The sequence below is a fragment of the Bombina bombina genome, chromosome 1 (assembly GCF_027579735.1).
Source record: "Bombina bombina isolate aBomBom1 chromosome 1, aBomBom1.pri, whole genome shotgun sequence".
In the NCBI taxonomy this organism is placed as follows: domain Eukaryota; kingdom Metazoa; phylum Chordata; class Amphibia; order Anura; family Bombinatoridae; genus Bombina; species Bombina bombina.
In genome coordinates, this window is record NC_069499.1 from 747,745,399 (window position 1) to 747,765,978 (window position 20,580).

Sequence of the window (20,580 nt, forward strand, 5' to 3'; positions counted from 1 at the left end):
ATTGGGAACAAATTTAAAGGGGAGAATTTTTTTTGAGTAAACTGTCCCTTTAATCTAAGGCAAGACTTTAAGATGACCAAAATGTAGACTGTTCCTTTAAGTTTTCAGTGGCGCAATATACACCATTGTCAGCTCAATAAGCAGATATGTTTGAATCTTGATCCTCTAGTTTAGGGATCAACAAATCAGTTTAAAATTTTAGGAGCCAGTAAGAATATTAGGAGCCAGACAGTGGTATGTGTGTATAGTTATATAGAGAAAAACCTTAAAAGTTATGATCCAGGGGTAAAATTCTAAGAGCCAGTGGCTCCCAGGCTCCTGAGTTTGTTAAGCCCTGCTCTAGTCACAAGTAGCATATGTGCGTATGTCACTGAAACAGTAATACATTTTTAACTAGAAGCACTTTTGCTAATGGAAGTATATTGAAATAAAAATCCTATTTAGAATTTAAATACACATTCAAATTTTGACCTTTCAGTCCCTTTAAAGGGACAGTCAAGTCCAAAAAAAACTTTCATGATTTAAATAGGGTATGCAATTTTAAACAACTTCCCAATTTACTTTTATCACCAATTTTGCTTTGTTCTCTTGGTATTCTTAGTTGAAAGCTAAAACTAGGAGGTTCATATGCTAATTTCTTAGACCTTGAAGACTGCCTCTAATCTGAATACATTTTGACCACTAGAGGGCATTAGTTCACATATTTCATATAGATAACATTGAGCTCATGCACGTAAACTGACCTAGGACTGAGCACTGATTGGCTAAACTGCATGTCTGTCAAAAGAACTGAAATAAGGGGGCAGTCAGCAGAAGCTTAGATACAAGATAATTACAGAGGTAAAAACAGAATTTATGCTTACCTGATAAATTACTTTCTCTTGCGGTGTATCCAGTCCAGGGATTCATCCATTACTTCTGGGATATTCTCCTTCCCTACAGGAAGTGGCAAAGAGAGCACACAGCAGAGCTGTCCATATAGCTCCCCCTTTAGCTCCACCACCCAGTCATTCGACCAAAGGTTAGGAAGAAAAAGGAGAAACCATAGGGTGCAGTGGTGACTGTAGTTTAAACAAAAAATTTTACCTGACTTAAATGTCAGGGCGGGCCGTGGACTGGATACACCGCAAGAGAAAGTAATTTATCAGGTAAGCATAAATTCTGTTTTCTCTTGCAAGGTGTATCCAGTCCACGGATTCATCCATTACTTGTGAGATACCAATACCAAAGCTTTAGGACACGGATGAAGGGAGGGAACAAGACAGGTACCTTAAACGGAAGGCATCACTGCTTGCAAAACCTTTCTCCCAAAAATAGCCTCCGAAGAAGCAAAAGTATTGAATTTGTAAAATTTGGAAAAAGTATGCAGTGAAGACCAAGTCGCTGCCTTACAAATCTGTTCAACAGAAGCCTCGTTTTTAAAAGCCCATGTGGAAGCCACTGCTCTAGTAGAATGAGCAGTAATTATTTCAGGAGGCTGCTGGCCAGCAGTCTCATAGGCCAAACGGATGATGCTTTTCAGCCAAAAGGAAAGAAAGGTAGCAGTCGCTTTCTGACCTCTCCTCTTACCAGAATAGATAACAAACAAGGAGGATGTTTGTCTGAAATCCTTAGTTGCTTGTAAATAGAACTTTAAAGCACAAACCACATCAAGATTGTGTAACAGACGTTCCTTCTTCGAAGAAGGGTTAGGACACAGAGAAGGAACAACTATTTCCTGGTTAATATTCTTGTTAGAAACAACTTTAGGAAGAAAACCAGGTTTGGTACGCAAAACTACCTTATCTGCGTGGAACACCAGGTAAGGTGAATCACACTGTAAGGCAGATAATTCTGAAACTCTTCGAGCAGAAGATATAGCTACCAAAAACAAAACTTTCCAAGATAATAACTTAATATCTATGGAATGTAAAGGTTCAAACGGAACCCCTTGAAGAACTGAAAGAACTAGATTTAGACTCCATGGCGGAGCCACAGGTTTATAGACAGGCTTGATTCTGACTAAAGCCTGAGCAAACGCTTGAACGTCTGGTACCTCTACCAGACGCTTGTGTAAAAGGATAGACAGAGCAGATATCTGTCCTTTTAAGGAACTAGCTGACAATCCTTTCTCCAATCCTTCTTGGAGAAAAGACAATATCCTGGGAATCCTAATCTTACTCCATGAGTAACCCTTGGATTCACACCAACAAAGATATTTTCGCCATATCTTATGGTAGATTTTCCTGGTGACAGGCTTTCTAGCCTGAATCAGAGTATCTATAACTGACTCAGAGAAACCACGCTTTGATAGAATTAAGCGTTCAATCTACAAGCAGTCAGACGTAGAGAAACTAGATTTGGATGCTTGAATGGACCTTGTATTAGAAGATCCTGCCTCATTGGCAGTGTCCATGGTGGGACAGATGACATGTCCACTAGGTCTACATACCAAGTCCTGCGTGGCCATGCAGGTGCTATCAGAATCACCGAAGCCTTCTCCTGCTTGATTCTGGCGACCAGACGAGGGAGAAGGGGAAACGGTGGAAAAACATAAGCTAGAATGAAGGACCAAGGCGCTGCTAGAGCATCTATCAATACCGCCTTGGGGTCCCGGGACCTGGACCCGTAGAGAGGAAGTTTGGAGTTCTGACGGGACACCATCAGATCCAACTCTGGAGTGCCCCATAGCTGAGTCAGCTGGGCAAACACCTCCGGGTGAAATTCCCACTCCCCCGGGTGAAAAGTCTGACAACTTAGGAAATCTGCCTCCCAGTTGTCTACTCCTGGGATGTGAATTGCTGAGAGCTGGCAGGAGTGATCCTCCAACTGAATTTGAGGAGACAAATCTGCATAATCCCCATTCCACTGTTTGAGCATGCATAGTTGCAGTGGTCTGAGGTGTATCCGAGCAAATGGGACTATGTCCATTGCTGCTACCATTAATCCGATTGTCTCCATGCACTGAGCCACAGATGGCCGGGGAATGGAATGAAGAACTCGGCAAGTAGTTAAGAGTTTTAATTTTCTGACCTCCGTCAGAAATATTTTCATTTTTACCGAGTCTATTAGAGTCCCTAGGAAGGGAACCCTTGTGAGAGGGGAAAGAGAACTCTTTTTGATGTTCACCTTCCACCCGTGAGACCTCAGAAAGGCCAATATAATCTCCGTGTGAGACTTGGTTCTTTGGAAAGACGGCGCCTGAATTAAGATGTCGTCTAGGTAAGGCGCTACTGCTATGCCCCGCGGTCTTAGAACCGCCAGGAGCGACCCTAGCACCTTTGTGAAAATTCTGGGAGCAGTGGCTAATCCGAAAGGAAGAGCCACAAACTGGTAATGCTTGTCCAGAAAAGCGAACCTGAGAAACTGGTGATGATCTTTGTGGATAGGAATATGTAGGTATGCATCCTTTAGATCCACGGTAGTCATATATTGACCTACGTGGATCATTGGTAAGATTGTCCGAATGGTCTCCATTTTGAATGATGGGACTCTGAGGAATCGGTTTAGAATTCTTAGATCCAGGATGGGTCTGAAAGTTTCCTCTTTTTTGGGAACCCCAAACAGGTTTGAGTAAAAACCCAACCCTTGTTCTGCCATTGGAACTGGGTGGATCACTCCCATGGTATGTAGATCTTCTACACAGCGTAAAAACGCCTCTTTCTTTGTCTGATCTGTAGACAGACGAGAAATGTGGAACCTCCCCCTTGGAGGAGAACCCTTGAATTCTAGAAGATATCCCTGGGATACAATATCTAACGCCCAAGGATCGTGTACATCTCTTGCCCAGGCCTGAGCGAAGAGAGAGAGTCTGCCCCCTACTAGATCCGGTCCCGGATCGGGGGCTACCCCTTCATGCTGTCTTGGTGGCAGCTGCAGGCTTTTTGGCCTGTTTACCTTTATTCCAGCCCTGGTAAGGTTTCCAGGTTGCCTTGGGCTGTGAAGCGTTACCCTTTTGCTTTGCAGCCGGAGAGGATGAAGCGGGCCGTTCCTGAAATTACGAAAGGAAAGAAAAGTAGCTTTGTTCTTTGTCTTAAAGGACTTGTCCTGAGGGAGCGCATGGCCTTTTCCCCCGGTGATTTCTGAAATAATCTCTTTCAATTCAGGCCCGAAGAGGGTCTTTCCTTTGAAAGGAACGTTCAAAAGCTTGGATGGACACATCGGCCGACCAGGACTTTAGCCATAGCGCCCTGCGCGCCAAAATGGCGAAACCTGAATTTTTGGCCGCTAACTTAGCTATTTGGAGAGCGGCGTCAGTGATAAAAGAATTAGCTAGCTTTAGAGCCTTAATTCTATCCATAATTTCCTCATATGAGGTCTCCGTCTGGAGCGAGTCTTCCAGCGCCTCAAACCAGAAAGCGGCTGCAGTAGTTACAGGAACAATGCAGGCAATAGGCTGGAGAAGAAAACCTTGTTCTAACACCACATTCACTTTACCCTCCTGTAGAGAGACCCTAGTGCTTAGAGCCGGCAAAGAGAATGACTGGGGGGTGGAGCTAGAGGGGGAGCTATATGGACAGCTCTGCTGTGTGCTCTCTTTGCCACTTCCTGTAGGGAAGGAGAATATCCCAGAAGTAATGGATGAATCCGTGGACTGGATACACCTTGCAAGAGAAAAGTATATTAATATAGCTGTGTTGGTTGTGCAAAACTGGGGAATGGGTAATAAAGGGATTATCTTTCTTTTTAAACAACAAAAATTCTGGTGTTGACTGTCCCTTTAATGTCTTTTTCTTAAGTCCACTGTGTTTCTGTGAAGTAATGGGTGCTGCCCCATTGAAACCCAAGTATTCCCTTAGCTATCTCTTCTGCGGAGGACAAATAGGAACAGATATAAAACTGGCAATACAAGAGAGTCTGTAATCAAACCTGTGTGGAAACCCTGTTAGATAGCTACTTTAACGATCCTGTATTTCAATCAGCCTTATTTGCACACATTCATTTATTGCCTATTTTATATTTGTCCCTGTTAGTCCTCAGTAAAAGAATATATGAGAAAAAAAAAAAAAAAAAAAAAAAAAAAAAAAAACAGCACTAACCAAAGTGTGTTTTTAGGAAAAGAGAGGTGCGCCTATTCAATGCTATTCTTAAAGTGAAAGTTTATAATTATGATATTTTCTATTATTTCCTGTAAAGAATATATAATATAAAACTAAAATACAACACTAAAATTATATATATATATATAAAAAATGATCAACAAATGAAATATAATAAATACTTATTGGATTCCTCGGTATTGATATATAGAAAAAGAAAAGTCCATGTATATTCAGTGTACTGAAAAGTCCCACAATTCTTAAGAAATTATATAGTGTAGATAGCCCCAGGAATCAGCAGCTCTCTCCAAAGTATACGTAGAAATGAAGCTTGGTCCTGGGAATGACAAAAGAGGGAAGAGGCGCTCTGGTGCAGATAAACCCAATAATGAGTGAGATTTCCAATAAAAGAGAAATACTAATACTCACAAAGGTGATTGCACTTCCAGTGCAATAATCCACAAGCCGAAACTTCTGAGCCGTTCGGCTGACTCTTTCTCTCCCGGTATGCTCCCGGCAACAATCAGGCCCCGGTATGCTCCCGGCGACAATCTGGCCCCTGAGTGTCCCTTTAAGTTTTATTCATTGCAGTTCTGACCATGAGCAAATCTGAGTCCTTGTTTATCTAGTCTATTCACTTGATAGTAAAACAACTCTGGAAGTTTTATGGCATCATGCTAAAACTTCCATAAAACTTCCAGAGTTGTTTTACTATCAAGTGAATAGACTAGATAAACAAGGACTCAGATTTGCTCATGGTCAGAACTGCAATGAATAAAACTTAAAGGGACACTCAGGGGCCAGATTGTCGCCGGGAGCATACCGGGGCCTGATTGTTGCCGGGAGCATACCGGGAGAGAAAGAGTCAGCCGAACGGCTCAGAAGTTTCGGCTTGTGGATTATTGCACTGGAAGTGCAATCACCTTTGTGAGTATTAGTATTTCTCTTTTATTGGAAATCTCACTCATTATTGGGTTTATCTGCACCAGAGCGCCTCTTCCCTCTTTTGTCATTCCCAGGACCAAGCCTCAGTAAAAGAAACAGGTAAGGAGAAACCAAGTATCAACATGGTGGTACCCATAACATTATAGAAACAAACTTACTTTACACTTATATTAACAATATTTCAATCAAATATAATTAAGACAACATGACTACATATTCTCAGGATAATCTTTGCTTTGAAAACATAATTATATTTAGCATGTATCTACTGTTTAATAGGTCTTTGAAATGTCAAAGCTTCAGGCCTCAATTGTGTGTTTATATTTGGGGGTATCACTTCATAGTAAATTCACATGTTAGTGAAAAAGAGATCATATTCTCTCACTAGACAAACTCCATAAAAGACAAACATTCTTGGGACAGATACAAATTATGTTTAAATAAAGAAGTGTGAGCATCAAACATATTTGTTTTCATCTGTATTTCTACTTACCTGCCCATAATTGTCTATCCCAGACACCAGCCTATTCAAATTTAGCAAATCAAAAGATGACCTCAGTGCCTGTCCGAGTGTAGTAAGACCAGATGCATGAAGGTTCTTCAGCTCACTCATAAAGGTTGCATGGTTTTCTTTCCAGCCAGCCTATTTAAATTAAAACATGGAAACTGTGGTAATCCTATTGATAACAAGGGTCCAAAAATTCACTGTACAATGAAACAACATAAAAGGAAATATTCCAAGATACAGGTATACCTCGCTCATACAGCGGGTTAGGGACCGGAGCCCCGATGTAAAGTCAAAACCGCCTTAAAGTGAAACAAGGGGTTTTTAGCTTTCTTTTCACTTTCCAGTGTGTTTTAAAACATGTTTGAACATAAATTAGATGTGCAATAGTGCTTAGTTTAACAATAACACAGTACAGTATCTAATTAGTATTCAATAAAAACTGTACAGTACCTGTAAAATAGTGACAATTACTGTATTAAATTTTGCCATACTACAACACCGAGTGCACTGCATTTCTATAAACAGACCGAACTGCGTATAACAAAATGGTGACAATCACCTTTCTCACAGTCTCACGATAAGTACAGTAGTTTCAAAATCCTTTGAGGTTAAAGGGGTTTTGAAACCCAATTTTTTTTCTTTTGTGATTTAGACATGCAATTTTAAGCAACTTTATAATTTACTCCTATTGTCAATTGTTGTTCATTCTCTTGGTATCTTTATTTGAAAAAGCAGGAATCTAAAGCTTAGGAGCCGGCCCATTTTTGGTTCAGAACCCTGGGTAACGATTGCTGATTGGTGGCTACATTTAGCCACCAATCAGCAAGCGCTACCCAGGTCCTGAACCAAAAATGCTCATAAGCTTACATTCCAAATAAAGATACCAAGAAAATTAAGAAAAGTTGCTTAAAATTGCATGCCCTATCTGAATCATGAAAGAAAAAAATGGGTTTCATATTGCATTAAACGTCAGTTCCATATTAGCGCTGTATTAGTGAAGGGCTTTAAAGAGAAGCGATGTAAAGCGAGGTATACCTGTACTAAGGGGGCGATTTATCAAGCTGAGGGGGACAGGGGCGCATATACGCGCCCCTGTCCACCGCAGCTCACCTCTGGCGGTCTGAATTCTCCTGGCAGAATTCAGCATTGCACACGAGCGCTATTTTGCGCTCGCGTGCAATCCCGCCCCCTGCCCATCACGCGCGGGCAGGAGCTGTCAATCTCCCCAGTCAGAAAAGACCAGGGAGATTGAATTTTGACTAAAAGAATGACTGCTGCTTGTTAAATACGGCGTGCAGGTCCTCGTGTGAGAACCTGCAGCCGTAGGGGCTCAAAGGTTGGCGAAAGCCTTTGATAAATCAACCCCTTAGTTGTATGAGCTAAAGAACAACACCAGACCTTCTTTGTAGTTAGGTGTTTTTTGTGGTCCTTAGGTAATGCGGTTTACTTATGGAGGGGTGTCCAATGTTTCTTCAACTTTGAAGGACAGCAAGATATTTTAAAACTGCTACTAATCTAAGATATATAGCTATATATTACATTTGGGCAAACAAAACTACATGAGATCATGTGATGAAATATATAGCGTATTGCTAACCAACCATTTTATGCAAACAAGTGTACTTTGAAAGCATACTGATAGATCTATTGGAAAGGTAGTGTGCAAGGAGAGTTCTACATTAACAAACCCCTCTCTACTAATCTCTACTTCTTAGTCTCTGTCATTTAGAAAGCCTTAAAAGGAACATGAAACACTCTGCGATTGAAATATACATTTAATTATTCAGTAAAAGCAACAACAACAAAAGTGATACTTTTACTATATTTTTCTCACTTTTCCAATGCAGACTTCAGAAACTTAACCCTGCATATCTATCCCTAGTTGGCCTTTGAGGATTAATTAAATAAGATACTACAAAATTTATTTATTTTTACAAAATAAATTTAAAAAAATTAAAAATTTTCGCCTACATTACTAGTCTTGCGTTAGCCTTAAAAAGCAGCGTTGAGGGGTCCCAACGCTGCTTTTTAACGCCCGCAGGTATTACGAGTCAGGCAGGTACAGATGTACCACTCACATTTCTCAGCGATTTTCGCATACCGCAAATCCCCTTACGTCAATTGTGTATCCTATCTTTTTAATGGGATTTTCCTAACGCCAGTATTACGATTGCAGGAAAAAGTGAGCAGTAGACCCTCTCCTGTCAAGACTCCTACCGCATTTAAAAGTCAGTAGTTAAGAGTTTTATGGGCTAAAGCCATAACATAAAACTCTTAACTAAAGTGCTACAAAGTACACTAACACCCATAAACTACCTATTAACCCCTAAACCGAGGCCCCCCCCCACATCGCAAACACTTAATTTAAATTTTTAACCCCTAATCTGCCGACCGGACATCGCCGCCACTGTAATAAATATATTAACCCCTAAACCGCCGCACTCCCGCCTCGCAAACACTAGTTAAATTTTATTAACCCCTAATCTGCCGTCCCTAACATCGCCGACACCTATCTACATTTATTAACCCCTAATCTGCCGCCCCCAACATCGCCGCTACTATATTACATTTATTAACCCCTAAACCTAAGTCTAACCCTAAGTCTAACCCTAAGTCTAACCCCCCCTGACTTAAATATAATTTAATTAAAACGAAATAAAATTACTACAATTAAATAAATTAATCCTAATTAAAACTAAATCCTTGCCGATAAAATAAACCCTAAGATAGCTACAATATAACTAATAGTTACATTTGTAGCTATCTTAGGGTTTATATTTATTCTACATGCAACTTTGTATTTATTTTAAACTAGGTAGAATAGTTATTAAATAGTTATTAACTATTTAACCCTTTAAGGACACAGCTTTCTGTTTGCTCAATTGTTTTATGACGGAAAAATTCCGTCATATGTCCTTAAGAGGTTAATAACTACATAGTTAAAATAAGGACAAATTTACCTGTAAAATAAATCTTAACCTAAATTACAATTACACCTAACACTACACTATCATTAAATTAATTACATAAACTACAATTAAATAAACTAAAGCACAAAAAAAACCCACTAAATTACAGCAAATAAAAAAATAATTAAAACATTTTTAAGCTAATTACACCTACTCTAATCCCCCTAATAAAATAAAAAAGCCCCCCAAAATAATAAAATTCCTTACCCTATACTAAATTACAAATAGCCTTTTGCGGGGCATTGCCCCAAAGTAATTAGCTCTTTTACCTGTAAAAAAAAGACAATACCCCCCCCCAACATTACAACCCACCACCCACACACCCAACCCTACTCTAAAACCCACCCAATCCCCCCTTAAAAAAACCTAACACTACCCCCTTGAAGATCACCCTACCTTGAGACGTCTTCACCCAGCCGGGCACAAAGCATAAGGTAGGAAAAATCATATTGGCTGATGCAATCAGCCAATAGAATTGAGCTTGCATTCTATTGGCTGATTGGAAGAGCCAATAGGATTTTTTCTACCTTAATTCCGATTGGCTGATAGGATTCTATCAGCCAATCGGAATTGAAGGGACGCCATCTTGGATGACGTCACTTAAAGAAACCTTCATTCTTCAGTCGCCGTCGGATGGAAGAGGATGCTCCGCGTCAGTCAGATGTCTTCAAGATGGACCCGCTCCGGATGGAAGAAGATAGAAGATGCTGTCTGGATGAAGACTTCTGCCGGTCTGGATGTCCTCTTCTGGCCGGATCGGATAAAGACTTCTGCCCCTCTGGAGGTCCACTTGTGCCTGGCTGGGTGAAAACATCTCAAGGTAGGGTGATCTTCAAGGGAGTAGTGTTAAGTTTTTTTAAGGGGGGATTGGGTGGGTTTTAGAGTAGGGTTGGGTGTGTGGGTGGTGGGTTTTAATGTTGGAGGGGGTATTGTATTTTTTTTTACAGGTAAAAGAGCTGATTACTTTGGGGCAATGCCCTGCAAAAGGCCCTTTTAAGGGCTATTTGTAATTTAGTATAGGGTAGGGAATTTTATTATTTTGGGGGCCTTTTTTATTTTATTAGGGGGATTAGAGTAGGTGTAATTAGCTTAAAAAAAATTAAATTATTTTTTTATTTGCTGTAAATTAGTGTTTGTTTTTTTGTACTTTAGTTTATTTTATTTAATTGTAGTTAATTGTAGGTAGTTTATGTAATTAATTTAATGATAGTGTAGTGTTAGGTGTAATTGTAATTTAGGTTAGGATTTATTTTACAGGTAAATTTGTACTTATTTCATCTAGGTAGCTATTAAATAGTTAATAACTATTTAATAACTATTCTACCTAGTTAAAATAAATAAAAAGTTGCCTGTAAAATAAATATAAATCCTAAGATAGCTACAATGTAACTATTAGTTATATTGTAGCTAGATTAAGGATTACTTTACAGGTAAGTATTTAGTTTTAAATAGGAATAATTTAGTTATAGTAAATTTATTTAGATGTATTTAAATTATATTTAAGTTAGGGGGGGTGTTAGGGTTAGGGGTTAATAAATTTAATATAGTTGCGGCGACATTGGGGGCGACAGATTAGGGGTTAATAAATATAATGTAGGTGTCGGCGATGTTGGGGGCATCAGATTAGGGGTTCATAAATATAATGTAGGTGGCGGCGGGGTCCAGAGCGGCAGATTAGGGGTTAATAATATAATGTAGGTGGCGACGATGTCGGGGGCGGCATATTAGGGGTTAATAAGTGTAATATTAGGGGTGTTTAGGTGTAGACATAACTTATTTCTCCGAAGGAAACAATGGGGCTGCGTTAGGAGCTGAACGCTGTTTTTTGCAGGTGTTCGTTTTTTTTTCAGCCAGCTCAGTCCCATTGTTTCCTATGGGGAAATCGTGCACGAGCACGTTCAGCCAGCTAACCGCTGACTTAAAGGGACAGTCTAGTCAAAAACACAATTTATGCTTACCTGATAAATTTATTTCTCTTGTGGTGTATCCAGTCCACGGATCATCCATTACTTGTGGGATATTCTCCTTCCCAACAGGAAGTTGCAAGAGGACACCCACAGCAGAGCTGCTATAATGCTCCTCCCCTAACTGCCATATCCAGTCATTCGACCGAAACAACCCGAGAAAGGAGAAACCATAGGGTGCAGTGGTGACTGTAGTTTAATCTAAAATTTTGACCTGCCTTAAAATGACAGGGCGGGCCGTGGACTGGATACACCACAAGAGAAATAAATTTATCAGGTAAGCATAAATTGTGTTTTCTCTTGTAAGGTGTATCCAGTCCACGGATCATCCATTACTTGTGGGATACCAATACCAAAGCTAAAGTACACGGATGAAGGGAGGGACAAGGCAGGTACTTAAACGGAAGGTACCACTGCCTGTAAAACCTTTCTCCCAAAAATAGCCTCCGAAGAAGCAAAAGTATAAAATTTGTAGAATTTGGAAAAAGTATGAAGCGAAGACCAAGTCGCCGCCTTGCAAATCTGTTCAACAGAAGCCTCATTTTTAAAGGCCCAAGTGGAAGCCACAGCTCTAGTAGAATGAGCTGTAATCCTTTCAGGAGGCTGCTGTCCAGCAGTCTCATAGGCTAAGCGGATTATGCTTCTTACCCAAAAACAAAGAGAGGTTGCCGAAGCCTTTTGACCTCTTATCTGTCCAGAGTAAACAACAAACAAAGCAGATGTTTGACGAAAATCTTTAGTAGCTTGTAAGTAAAACTTTAAAGCACGAACCACGTCCAGATTATGTAAAAGACGTTCCTTCTTTGAAGAAGGATTAGGACACAATGATGGAACAACAATCTCTTGATTGATATTCTTAGTAGATACCACCTTAGACAAAAACCCAGGTTTTGTACGCAGAACTACCTTATCTGCATGGAAGATCAGATAAGGAGAATCACATTGTAAAGCAGATAACTCAGAGACTCTACGAGCCGAGGAAATAGCCATCAAAAAAAGAACTTTCCAAGATAAAAGCTTGATATCTATGGAATGAAGAGGTTCAAACGGAACCCCTTGAAGAACTTTAAGAACCAAATTTAAGCTCCATGGGGGAGCAACAGGTTTAAACACAGGCTTGATTCTTACCAACGCCTGACAAAACACCTGAACGTCTGGAACATCCGCCAGACGCTTGTGCAAAAGAATAGACAGTGCAGATATCTGTCCCTTCAAAGAACTAGCTGATAATCCTTTCTCCAAACCCTCTTGGAGAAAAAATATCCTGGGAATCCTGACCTTACTCCATGAGTAGCCCTTGGATTCACACCAATAAAGATATTTACGCCATATCTTATGGTAGATTTTCCTGGTAACAGGCTTTCGTGCCTGTATTAAGGTATCAATGACAGACTCGGAGAAGCCACACTTTGATAAAATCAAGCGTTCAATCTTCATGCAGTCAGTCTCAGAGAAATTAGATTTGGATGATTGAAAGGACCTTGAAGTAGAAGGTCTCGTCTCAAAGGCAGAGTCCAAGGTGGAAAGGATGACATGTCCACTAGGTCTGCATACCAGGTCCTGCGTGGCCACGCAGGCGCTATCAAAATCACTGATGCTCTCTCCTGCTTGATTTTGGCAATCAGTTGAGGGAGCAGAGGAAACGGTGGAAACACGTAAGCCAGGTTGAAAGACCAAGGCGCTGCTAGAGCATCTATCAGCGTTGCTTCCGGGTCCGTGGACCTGGATCCGTAATAGGGAAGCTTGGCATTCTGGCGAGACGCCATGAGATCCAGTTCTGGTTTGCCCCAACGATGAATCAATTGAGCAAACACCTCCGGATGGAGTTCCCACTCCCCCGGATGAAAAGTCTGACGACTTAGAAAATCCGCCTCCCAGTTCTCTACACCTGGGATATGGATCGCTGACAGGTAGCAAGAGTGTTTCTCTGCCCAGCGAATTATTTTGGAGACTTCTAACATCGCTAAGGAATTCCTTGTTCCCCCTTGATGGTTGATGTAAGCCACAGTCGTGATGTTGTCCGACTGAAATCTGATGAACCTCAGGGTTGTTAACTGAGGCCAAGCCTGAAGAGCATTGAATATTGCCCTCAATTCCAGAATATTTATTGGGAGGAGTTTCTCCTCCTGAGTCCACGATCCCTGAGCCTTCAGGGAGTTCCAGACTGCACCCCAACCTAGAAGGCTGGCATCTGTCCAATCTGGCCTGCAAATGGACCCGAGATAGCCACCAGAGAAGAGAATCTCTGGTCTCTTGATCCAGATTTAGTAGAGGGGACAAATCTGTGTAATCCCCATTCCACTGACTGAGCATGCATAGTTGCAGCGGTCTGAGATGTAGGCGCGCAAACGGAACTATGTCCATTGCCGCTACCATTAAGTCGATTACCTCCATGCACTGAGCCACCGAAGGGCACGGAATAGAATGGAGAACACGGCAAGAATTTAGAAGTTTTGATAACCTGGACTTCGTCAGGTAAATTTTCATTTCTACAGAATCTATCAGAGTCCCTAGGAAGGAGACTCTTGTGAGTGGGGACAGAGAACTCTTTTCCTCGTTCACTTTCCACCCGTGCGACCTCAGAAATGCCAGAACTATGTCCGTATGGGACTTGGCAATTTGGAAATTTGACGCCTGTATCAGGATGTCGTCTAGATAAGGGGCCACTGCTATGCCCCGCGGCCTTAGGACCGCCAGAAGCGACCCCAGAACCTTTGTAAAAATTCTTGGGGCTGTAGCTAACCCGAAGGGAAGAGCCACAAACTGGTAATGCCTGTCCAGAAAGGCAAACCTTAGGAACCGATGATGATCTTTGTGTATCGGAATGTGAAGGTAAGCATCCTTTAGATCGACCGTAGTCATATATTGACCCTCCTGGATCATAGGTAGGATGGTCCGAATAGTTTCCATTTTCAATGATGGAACTCTGAGGAATTTGTTTAAAATCTTTAGATCCAAGATTGGTCTGAAGGTTCCCTCTTTTTTGGGAACCACAAACAGATTTGAGTAAAATCCCTGTCCCTGTTCCTCCTTTGGAACTGGATGGATAACTCCCATAACTAGGAGGTCTTGCACACAGTGTAAGAATGCCTCTTTCTTTATCTGGTTGACAGATAATCGTGAAAGGTGAAATCTCCCTTGTGGAGGGGAAGCCTTGAAGTCCAGAAGATACCCCTGAGATATAATCTCCAACGCCCAGGGATCCTGAACATCTCTTGCCCACGCCTGGGCAAAGAGAGAAAGTCTGCCCCTACTAGATCCGTTACCGGATAGGGGGCCATTCCTTCATGCTGTCTTAGAGGCAGCAGCAGGCTTTTTGGCCTACTTGCCTTTGTTCCAGGACTGGTTAGGTTTCCAGGCCGTCTTGGACTGAGCAAAAGTTCCCTCTTGTTTTGTAGCAGAGGAAGTTGATGCTGCACTTGCCTTGAAGTTTCGAAAGGCACGAAAATTAGACTGTTTGGCCCTTGATTTGGACCTGTCCTGAGGAAGGGCATGACCTTTACCTCCAGTAATGTCAGCAATAATTTCCTTCAAACCAGGCCCGAATAGGGTCTGCCCCTTGAAGGGAATGTTAAGTAATTTAGACTTTGAAGTCACGTCAGCTGACCAAGATTTAAGCCATAGCGCCCTACGCGCCTGGATGGCAAATCCAGAATTCTTAGCCGTTAGTTTAGTCAAATGAACAATGGCATCAGAAACAAAAGAATTAGCTAGCTTAAGTGCTCTAAGCTTGTTAAAGGGATACTAACCACACATTTTTTCTTTCATGATTCAGATAGAGCATGCAATTTTAAGCAACTTTTTAATTTACTCCTATTATCAATTTTTCTTTGTTCTCATGTTATCTTGATTTGAAAAAGCAGTAATAAAGGTTTAGGAGCCGGCCCATTTTTAGTTCAGCACATTGGTAGAGCTTGCTGATTGGTTTGCTACATTTAGCCACAAATCAGCAAGTGCTACCAGGGGCTGGAAAAAAAATGGTCTGTCTCTAAAGCTTACAGTACTGCTTTTTCAAATCAAGATAGCATGAGAACAAAGAAAAATTGATAATAGGAGTAAATTAGAAAGGTGCTTAAAATCTCATGCTCTATCTGAATCATGAAAGAAAAAAATTGGGTTTAGTATCCCTTTAAGTATGTCCTCCAATGGAGTCGTTGTCTGTAAAGCCTCTTCCAGAGACTCAAACCAGAACGCCGCAGCAGCAGTGACAGGAGCAATGCATGCAAGGGGCTGCAGGATAAAAGCTTGTTGAATAAACATTTTCTTAAGGTAACCCTCTAATTTTTTATCCATAGGATCTGAAAAAGCACAGCTGTCCTCGACAAGGATAGTAGTACGCTTTGCTAAAGTAGAAACTGCTCCCTCCACCTTAGGGACCGTCTGCCATAAGTCCAGTATGGTGGCATCTATGGGAAACATTTCTCTAAAAATAGGAGGGGGGGAAAACGGCACACCGGGTCTATCCCACTCTTTATTAATAATTTCTGTAAACCTTTTAGGTATTGGAAAAACCTCAGTACACACCGGCACTGCAAAGTATTTATCCAGTCTACACAATTTCTCTGGCACTGCAATTGTGTCACAGTCATTCAGAGCAGCTAAAACCTCCCTAAGCAAAACACGGAGGTTCTCAAGCTTAAATTTAAAAGTAGAAATATCAGAATCAGGTTTCCCTGAGTCAGAGATATCACCCACAGACTGAAGCTCTCCTTCCTCAGCTTCTGCATATTGTGAGGCAGTATCAGACATGGCTCTTAAAGCGTCTGTATGCTCTGTATTACGCCTAACACCAGAGCTATCACGCTTTCCTCTAAATTCAGGCAGTCTGGCTAATACCGCTGACAGTGTATTATCCATGACTGCCGCCATGTCTTGTAAAGTAATCGCTATGGGCGTCCTTGATGTACTTGGCGCCATTTGAGCGTGAGTCCCTTGAGCGGGAGTTAAAGGGTCTGACACGTGGGGAGAGTTAGTCGGCATAACTTCCCCCTCGTCAGAATCCTCTGGTGATAAATTTTTTAAAGACAAAAGCTGATCTTTATTGTTTAAAGTGAAATCAATACATTTAGTACACATTCTCATATGGGGTTCCACCATGGCTTTTAAACATAATGAACAAGGAGTTTCCTCTATGTCAAACATGTTTGTACAGACTAGCAATGAGACTAGCAAGCTTGGAAAACACTTTAAAACAAGTTAACAAGCAAATATAAAAAACGGTACTGTGCCTTTAAGACAAACAAATTTTGTCAAAATTTGAAAAACAGTGAAAAAAGGCAGTAAATCAAACGAAATTTTTACAGTGTATGTAATAGGTTAGCAGAGCATTGCACCCACTTGCAAATGGATGATTAACCCCTTAATGCAAAAAACGGATCAAAAAAACTAAATAAACGTTTTTTTAAACAGTCACAACTGCCACAGCTCAGCTGTGGCCCTACCTTCCTCAATAAACGACTTTTGAAGCCTTCAGAGATGTCCTATAGCATGCAGGGGACTGCCGAGGGAAACTGAATGTCTGTCTGTAATTTTAACTGCGCAAAAAAGCGCTAAAATAGGCCCCTCCCACTCATACTACAACAGTGGAAAGCCTCAGGAAACTGTTTCTAGGCAAAAATCAAGCCAGCCATGTGGGAAAAACTAGGCCCCAATAAGTTTTATCACCAAAGCATATATAAAAACGATTAAACATGCCAGCAAACGTTTTATATTGTCATATTATCAGAGTATATATCTCTGGTAGTAAGCCTGATACAAGTCGCTATTAAATCACTGTTTTTAGGCTTAACTTACATTAATCAGGTACCGGCAGCATTTTCTAGTCCCTAGAAAAACTTAAAACTGCACATACCTCAATAGCAGGATAATCTGCACGCCATTCTCCCTCTGAAGTTACCTCACTCCTCAGACATATGTGAGAACAGCAGTGGATCTTAGTTACAAGCTGCTAAGATCATAGAAAAACGCAGACAGATTCTTCTTCTAAATACTGCCTGAGATAAAATAGTACAACTCCGGTACTATTTGAAAATAACAAACTTTTGATTGAAGAAAAAACTAACTATATTTTACCACTCTCCTCTTACTACCTCCATCTTTGTTGAGAGTTGCAAGAGAATGACTGGATATGGCAGTTAGGGGAGGAGCTATATAGCAGCTCTGCTGTGGGTGTCCTCTTGCAACTTCCTGTTGGGAAGGAGAATATCCCACAAGTAATGGATGATCCGTGGACTGGATACACCTTACAAGAGAAATTAAACTTTCATGAATCAGATAGGGTATGCAATTTTAAACAACTTTCTAATTTACTTATATTATCTAATTTGCTCAATTCTTTAGATATCCTTTGTTGAAGAAATAGCAATGCACATGTGTGAGCCAATCACACAAGGCCTCTAGGTGCAGCAACCAATCAGCAGCTACTGAGCATATCTAGATAGGCTTTTCAGCAAGTGATATCAAGAGAATGAAGCAAATTAGATAATAGAAGTAAATTAGAAAGTTGTTTAAAATGACATGCTCTTTCTAAAACACGAAAGAAAAAAATTGGCTTTCATGTCCCTTTAAGCAACGCTGTTATTGAGGTAAGATGTGGAGCTAAATTTTGCTCAACACTCACTTTTCTGAGGCTAACGCCGGCTTGAAGAAAACTCGTAATACCAGCATTGTCTTAAGTGAGCGGTGAGAAAAAAAGGCTTGTTAGCCCCGCACACCATTACCGACAAAAATCTAGCCAATTGTTTTTAAAAAAAAAGACAGTGGTCACTGGATTGGCAAGTGTTGAGTGGAGTTGGGCCATCGACAAATTGTTGCAGTAAACAAGATTTGAACGCATTCACACAGGGTTTATACACTGATTTATTGCAACTCTACTCAAGTGTTATAATTACAAGGTGTCCCCTTAAAAGAATATGAAACCCAAAAATGTTCTTTTGTGATTCAGACAGAGCATACAATTTTTAAAAAGTTTTCAATTCTATGGCAGCAGTATTTGCAACTATGTATTACATTGCTATAAACAATATTGCAAACACTGCAGCCAGATGGCTAAACACACGTGCATGCTCCTGAGCTCACCTACGGTTACTCTTTAAGAAAGGATACCAATAATAACTAAGCAAAACTAATAATAGAAGTAAATTGAAAAGTTATTTCAAACTTCATAATCTATGCAATTTTTACTTTACCAGTGCTTTAAACATTTGTGTTTGTTGACTAATTATGTGCGACAGGACTCTCCCTATAACTTGCCTTTTTGTCTCTAATGCTCTTTACTATTCAAGAAAAGATAGCATGGTAGACACAAAGCCATCCATTAGGAACCTAGGAAATCTTCTGTACTAGTAATAGGAATAATAAAGTCAAGAGGGTGCCAGCATTGTGCAATTCGGCAAGGCTAACAAAATCTTCAAACACTTCAGAGACAGAAACACAAACAAGATGGCACCCAAAATCAGAGGCAATATGAAAAGTATATTCTTTCTAGGGATTAACTAATAATACCTAATGTATTTATTTATAAATGGAAATTTCCATCTGTATACAATGGCAAAATGTGGTAATGTCAGAGAGTAAGTTTAAAATGTGAACCCCTTAAAAAGGACATTGAACACTAAATACATTTTATAAGCATAGTACTGAGGTTATTCCCATCTCCTTCAAGTCATGGGTGCCGCCATGTTGAAATCTAGCTTTCACTATATTTCAGTGCTGCACATGTGCAGTAACTCAGAGTAACCTATGTTCCATAATGGCAGCACCCATGATTAGACGGAGGTGCATACAATTAATTTAGTTCTTAGATCCCCTTTAAGGATTGAGTTTTTTTCCCAGTTTCCTTTCTTAAATAATACAGGTAATTTTGATCACTATTGGTTTCACCTTAATTATCCACTCTCGTTAAGTACGCCCATACATATGTATATGTATATATATTATACACCATTTTCTTAACACACAAACAGGCCTTTCTTGCGATTCCCTACATCAGGGACCGACAAACCCGGGCGCCTTTGGTGCCTTAAAAACAAAATTTATGCTTACCTGATAAATGTATTTCTTTCTTAACACGGTGAGTCAACGAATCATCATCAATTACTGTTGGGAATATCACTCCTGGCCAGCAGGAGGAGGCAAAGAGCACCACAGCAAAGCTGTTAAATATCACTCCCCTACCCACAATCCCCCAGTCATTCGACCTAAGGGAAAGGAGAGAAAGGAAGTAAAACAAGGTGCAGAGGTGCCTGAGGTTTATATAAAAAGAAAATGTCTGGATACAGGGCAGGTCCTGGACTCACCGTGTGAAGAAATAAATACATTTATCAGGTAAGCATAAATTTCGTTTTCTTTCTAATGACACGGTTAGTCCACGGATCATCATCAATTACTGTTGGGAACCAATACCCAAGCCAGAGGACAAAGATAAGGGAGGGACAAGACAGGAACCTAAACAGAAGGCACCACTGCTTGAAGAACCTTTCTCCCAAAAGAAGCATCAGCCGAGGAAAAGTATTGAATTTATAGAATTTGGAAAAAGTGTGCAAAGATGACCAAGTTGCAGCCTTGCAAATCTGTTCTACAGAAGCTTCATTTTTGAAGGCCCAGGAAGAAGAAACAGCCCTTGTGGAATGAGCTGTGATTTTCTCAGGAGGTTGCTGTCCAGCAGTCTCATATGCCAAGCGAATAACGCTCTTCAGCCAAAAGGGAAAGTGAAGTAGCCATAGCTTTCTGAACCTTGCATTTCCTAGAAAAGCAAACAAACAATGCAGAAGACTGATGAAAGTACTTAGTTGCCTGCAAATAAAATTTTAGCGCTCGCACAACATCCAGATTATGCAACAAGCGTTCTTTGTGAGAAGAAGGATTAGGACACAAAGAAGGTACAACGATTTCCCGATTAATATTCTTGACCAAGACAACCTTGGGCAGGAAACCAAACTTAGTACGCAGAACCACCTTATCAGAGTGAAATATAAGATAAGGGGCATCACAATGTAAAGCAGAGAGTTCCGAAACTCTCAGAGCAGAGGAAATAGCAACAAGAAACAAAACTTTCCAAGATAATATCTAAAGAATGCATAGGCTCAAACAGAGCCTGTTGTAAAACTTTAAGAACAAGGTAAAGACTCCATGGAGGAGTAACAGGTTTAAACACAGGCTGAATTCTAACCAAGGCC

General features: G+C 40.6%; 1 protein-coding gene across 1 annotated transcript in view; it reads right to left on the reverse strand.

Annotated features, from left to right (window-relative positions):
• LOC128660794 (integrator complex subunit 6) overlaps nucleotides 1-20,580 on the reverse strand; it is a 516,514-nt gene that overhangs the window by 467,689 nt on the left and 28,245 nt on the right. Inside the window, exon 3 of the mRNA XM_053714821.1 lies at nucleotides 6,457-6,606. Within this exon, the coding sequence (XP_053570796.1) occupies nucleotides 6,457-6,606 (150 nt within the window). The remainder of the gene's footprint in view (nucleotides 1-6,456; nucleotides 6,607-20,580) is intronic.